Source organism: Chroicocephalus ridibundus, chromosome 1, assembly GCF_963924245.1.
Source record: "Chroicocephalus ridibundus chromosome 1, bChrRid1.1, whole genome shotgun sequence".
NCBI lineage: Eukaryota > Metazoa > Chordata > Aves > Charadriiformes > Laridae > Chroicocephalus > Chroicocephalus ridibundus.
The window spans coordinates 160,521,181-160,527,180 of NC_086284.1; the positions used below are offsets into that span (position 1 = coordinate 160,521,181).

The window sequence follows — 6,000 nt, forward strand, 5'->3', positions numbered from 1 at the left end:
TTTTCTACTGCACATTACACAAAAGAAACACAAATGAAAAATTACCTGAGCACCATAGACTCGTTGCATTGCCTGAAGCAACTGGTTTGTATATTCAGTGAGGGTTCCTGCATCTTCTTCAAATACACTGAGCAAAGACCGAGTCTTCAATAAAAGAAAAAAAGCAAATGGTTTCAGTTCAGAGTAAAAATATTAAAAGGAATCATAAATGACTGTAAATAGATGGTAGCAAAAAATATAAATCAATCAGAAATAATAAGCCCTTAACTTTGCATGATTCTTTTATTCAGAATCTCCAAACATGTAGAAATTGGTCCTATTATGGATAGGTAAACTGAGGCATAAGGAAGTAAAGTGATATGCAAATATGCAAAATGCTATGGCCAAATCCTCACTCCCAGTCTCTTGCTCTAACTAACAGACATTCCTTCCAACATAATCAGGAATGTAAAAAATCCTGAATATCTGCCTGCTGACTACAGTAATCCAAACCACGCTAAGGACTCTGGGTCAAACACCACTGCTTGCCCACTTTACTTCTCCGATGTCAGACTGTATTGAAAGCACCCCTTTCCATGAGATAATTTACAGACTATTCACTCTCAACTATCTTAAGCAACTCTTAAAGGGCCACTGCCAAAACTAGCTGACGTAATGGGACCAAACAACTGAGTGTTCATCTACAACAACAGGCAGAGAAGTATACACCCACTCAGAGATACCCCATACTTTCTCCATTCTGCTAGCTCATCCTTGTCAGCCAACAGGGGGAAAAAAGCCCAAAATTACTTGTGTTATCTTAAACACATGAATTCGCTTGATTTGTTTTGATGGAATCATGGGGAACAAAGAATTATGTTGCTGACACAGCTCCTGAGATAGGAAACAATGATATCTCAGAATAATGTCAAGCTCCAGGATTTGCTAGATCAAGACAATAATGAAAGAGGGAAGGCTGTCCCTTTAACAAAGTCATGATCCATCCTTAGTCTCAACTTCGTAAATCCAATCTATTTGATGCTAACTGGCAATGTCTTTCCATCTGTGCAGCTAATGTATATGACATTAATTAGTTTCACCTGCTTACATGTGTTGCACGTATAAACTCCAGTACTTTCATAATCACATCAGCCCTGTAACAGAGCAAGTGCTTTATCTTCTATCCTCCTATTACAGGAATCTCTAATGTACCTGAAGTATCCCGGTTCAAATCTGGGAAATGTATTTCAAAGATTTAAGATAGTTTTAAGTTGCTCCACTATTTTAACAGAAGGCACATGTACTTCCCCAAGGCATTTATTCTTCTCTTGCAGAACTCTCTGCCCAGACTTTATGTTTGTCCTGAAAAACTCAAAATCAGCACCCTTCAAGAACCCTGGCCTAAGATTAACTATCATTTCATCTCTGCCAAGAAGTACCTAAGCCAGAAATTAGTTTTGCTCAGCAGTTAAGGTACATGACTTGGGAGTCAGTGCTTGGGTTCTGTTCTAGATGTTGCACGGGAGTACTTCCATGCTTTGAGCAACTCTAAAGCTCTCAACATTTCAGTCTGCTAATGTGCCAAGCTGCTACCTTAGAGACACTCCTACCTTTGAGGCACTGGCAGTCAATGCATTTGGGAAACTCACTTGAGATCTTAGCATGTAAGGAGATCCGAACTACAAAATACTGTTTTCAAATAAAGAGAACATAAAAACCAAAGAATGGAGAGAAGGCCAAGTCAATGAAATGGATACCAAGAATCCAAACTTATAAAGAACCTTTGTGCTGAACTTCCCTAGAAGGACAGGGGCATGATTTTGAGAGTTTTCCACACTCAGCTATTATTTCAGTAATTGAAAACACGTTGCTTTTAAAAAATATCTGGTTTTAAATGTTTTATCTTCAATGATACATTAAAATAAGCAAAACTAATGTCAGCAGTCTTCTATCTATACAGTGCTCATCTTCCTTGTTCTGTGTTACAACATCACATGAAATACACAGGGTATGAAGATAGTTAAAAAATAAATCTAGGGAAGGCAGAAGTGATAAAACTTGACACAGTGTTTATCAAGACAAATCTCAAGCCAAGACTAAGTTGTTGTAAAGAAATTGCCTGAAGTAGGCTACAAATCACACATTTCTGCACGCTGGAAAAGGTTTGCAAACACAGGAATGTCAGCTACATTCCTAAATCTTACTGAATTTTTGCAGGTTCAGTTTTTCAGATGTCTAAATATGGATTGAGGTAGAACAGCTCTGGGAAATAATTTCTAAAAGTCTTGGCCTCAGTTATTAGCACATTGTTCAAAAATAATAAAAACAATAAATGATTCAAGCAGTTTGGAAGTTATTCTTGGAAACCGTTATATTTAAGAACACCATTTTAAATCACTGCAACAAAATACCAGCATGTGTATATTTTCGTTGTTGCCGTTTTGACAAATTCTGGAATAGCAGCTAATGCTGCTGAAATAAACCAGTCGTCCAAATATTAAGCTAACATTGACAAGGCCTCATTAAAAACACCATTATCGCGGCTTTCTGCAAAACATCGAAAAAAAATTTCTACTTTTCTGTAAGTACTTCCCCTGGTTTCAGCATGACTGCTTACGTACATTTCTCTCCTATTTTGAGGCCAAACACTTAAAAATTAAGACACTTCTTATGGCCTTTTTCAGCCAGTGCTTGGAGACAAATGAAAACAAAAGTACTACATTGTTGGGGAAAGAGAGGTCAAGTTTCAGAAAACTGATGAAGGACTAACTTTAGCCTAATTCTCTTCTGCGTTGTCCATAGTTTACATACTTCACACAATTCATACAAAGTGAGGTTATATCCTCCTTTTACCATCCCTTTGCATTGCTGTACGTGACTCCACTGGGCAGAGGAGAATCAGGTCACTTTACACAGAAGTAAATGATCCCATCAGCTGCTATGCTGTACATTCTGTGGGACAAGACTGCCTTTTTGATTTGATTTTGCAGCACCCAGCTCACAGAGGGACCCTGTTGCACTGTGAATCTAAAGCTCTCCCCAAGAAAAGTAATAAAAATACAAAAGACTGAATCCTTCCGCTCCCATTTTCTTGCATGAAAGAATATATTTTAGCAACACTGTGACATTATAAAAATTAAACAATGTCCTCTCCTCCCAAAGTTTTGAGACTTGAACAAAAAGTAATGACCGAATAAAGCCAAAACATCCTGCAAATACTTGGGTTTATGCACAGCCTGGTATTTCCAGTAATTACAAAGGAGATGTTAACAGCCTTCATTTCAGGTCAGAAGAAAGATGAAGACCTCCAAATTCAATTCAGTGCATTGTTCAGCTGCTTTCAGTCACTGTTACATTTCCAATCATTGAAGGAAGTGTTGACTGAAGAGGTAAATGAGTTCACCTGTACTGCATGTCAAGTTCTTCAGCTCCAGAATGCAGTGGGGAGGTTAATACTAAAAACGTCAATAACTGCTTATAATAAATCTAGCCCAAGTTGGTAAACTGGAACACACAACAGTTCAGGCTGGCAAAGAAACTCTGCATGTCACCTTGTCCAAACTCCTGCTGAAGCCAAGGCCAACTCTGACACTACATCAGGTTACTCAACACTTTTTCCAGTCGAGTTTTGAAAATCTCCAAGGATTCCACAAACACCATATCAAACAGATGATGAAAATAATTCTTACTAGGATGGGATTTCATGGAATCACAGAAAAACAGGACAAGAAGAGGTGATCAAGATGAGCCCTGAGACTCATTAAGTCCTCACAGGTGCATGTTGAATCTCTCCTTTAAAACGTCTCACGACAGACTCTGTAACACCTTTCAGCAATCTGCTCCACAGCTTACCTATTCTTTCCTCCTCCTGATCCATCGGCAGATGAGTTAGGATTACAACACAGGGCTACTTAGGAGAAGGATTCATGCTGATCCACCTTGCCCTCCCCTCTTTCCCTGCTTCAACAATTACTTTTGTATCTCTGCACCAAGCTTTGTCTTCAAGTGCATCTTCCCCGCCCTTCTGTGAAATTGCCATTTTCCCCTTCCCCTTACTTCTTCACCCAAACTTCCCTCCTTCCATCCTCCTTTCCCAGCTCTCGAGGCCTCACACCCCTCTGCCCCCCAAAAATATCATGACATGGCGTGTTCTTCACGGTGGGGTGTCCACGGTCCTCAGGGGTGACCTCTGCAGCTGTGTCGCATTGTGGTTCCCAGCAGTGGGGCACAGGGCGCTACGCGGCGCTGGGCGTAGCACAGGGGTGAGGGGAGAAGCGTTCTCCCCTGCCTGCAGGGGTTGGGAAGGCAGCAACCGCCTGTCCTTGTTTCTCAGACTCCTTCAGCAGAAGGTCATCTTTGGTGGGATCCATGTCACCTCCTTGATCTTCGTGGGAAGCCCCTGTACCTGAACTACCACCCTTGGGATTCCTCACCAGGAGCGGGGAGGAGCAGGCACGCTGGCCCTGACATTCCTTCAGCCCACTCCTCTCACCGCAGCCAGGTGACTCACAGCACCTAAGTCCGCCTTGCCCTCGGGGACCTCGAAGGAAGCCAGGGCACCCAGCCATGTCCACCCAGCCTTCCCCGACGCACCTCACCTCTCCGGGGCGACCCTTACGGCCATCCAGCGCACACCCCCGATGGGGCTGAGTGAGGGAAAACCCGAAGGAAGGGTCACTCTGAGAAAGGCCTCTGTGCCCCAGCCCCCTCACACCCTACACTGGGCTGCCACCCTCTTCTCCAGACACCCCCCAGGAGCAGACACAGCCTGGTTTTCCCTGACAAGACGCCCCGTTGGAGGCCAAAGCCTCCCCTCGACGCCACACAGACGGGCGCCGTTCACCCGCTTCAGAGCATCCCCGCCGCCCGACGGCCCCCACCGGCCAACTCGCCCTGACCCACTTCTCCGCCCGCCGGCGGCCCGCCCCGCCGCCCTGACCTCCTGCACCGCCCGCCGACACCCCTCTCCCCGCCGCGGGACGGCGGCTCCCCGCACCTCCCGAGGTGTCAACCCCCCCCGCGCCGCCCCGGCCGGACCCAGCGGGCTGCCCGCCGGCACCACCGCCTCAGGTGCGTCACACCGGCGGGCGGCCGGGCGGGCTCTCCCCCGGGCAGCGGCCGCGGCGCGGCTGTGCCCCCCTTCACCCCCGCCCCAGCTTCGCCCCTGGCAGCGGGCCGCTACCTGCGGGCTGTCCTGCAAAGCCTCTTCCAGGAGGAGTTTATCGACGGCGGGCATGTTGGCGCGGCGGCCGGGCTGGGCGCAGGGAGCTGGGTGCGCGGTGGCGACGGACACCCGCTGGCACGCCCCGGCGGCGGGGCTCGGCGGCGTCCCTCCCCGCGGGGGCGGCCGCGGCTCTCCGTGGGCAGCGGGGCACGGCGGCTGGGCGGGCGGGCTTGGCTCCGCTGGCGGGGTGGGGGCGGCAGCCCGGGGCCGCTCACTCCTCCCAGTTCCCGTCGGCCGGAGGAAGCGAGTCACGGGGAGGGCCGGCGGCAGGAGGGAGCGCGGCAGGCGGGGGGTGGCTTCCTGCCGCCATTAACTCCGTCGCCGCGGCGGCCTCGCCTGTGGGGACGAAGCCTCAGATGGGGGGCCCCTGTTCACCCGCGGGCGGCAGGGGCTGGAATGGCTTCCCACAGCCCCGCTCTTGGCTGCGTCCCCTGGACAGAAGGGTGGCGGGAAGGGGGGATGCAGCGGGGGCTGCGGGATCCCCCCGCAGCTGAGGGAGGCCTCCCTGGCTGTGAGGGTGCCGTGGGTGGGATGGAAACCAGGGGAAGATGGCATCCTCCAGCCTAGGCTTGTGGGGCTTGAGGACCTCTGGCTCTGGGTGAGGTCCTTCGGGGCGTCGTGGCTCTCCTCAGGGGCTGGGGGCTGCCAGCAGCGTCGGCCCCCCTGACGGAGCCCCGGGTGGCTCAGAGAAGGACCCCTGGGCCTCATCCACCTAGGACCAGTGCAGCCGCTGGCTAAGATGGGCCTGCTTATAAATGGCCTCCTTTGTGGCATCTGCATTTGTTTTTGTTCATGGA

At 49.0% G+C, this 6,000-nt stretch overlaps 1 protein-coding gene across 1 annotated transcript in view; it reads right to left on the reverse strand.

Moving 5' to 3' along the window:
- The window catches only part of APPL2 (adaptor protein, phosphotyrosine interacting with PH domain and leucine zipper 2), a 37,119-nt gene extending 31,524 nt beyond the window's left edge, over positions 1-5,595 (reverse strand). The window contains exons 1-2 of the mRNA XM_063321040.1: positions 5,162-5,595; positions 46-144 (exon numbers count right to left, since the gene is read on the reverse strand). Of these exons, the coding sequence (XP_063177110.1) occupies positions 46-144; positions 5,162-5,215 (153 nt within the window). The 5' untranslated portion in view covers positions 5,216-5,595. The remainder of the gene's footprint in view (positions 1-45; positions 145-5,161) is intronic.
- Positions 5,596-6,000: the final 405 nt, after the last annotated feature.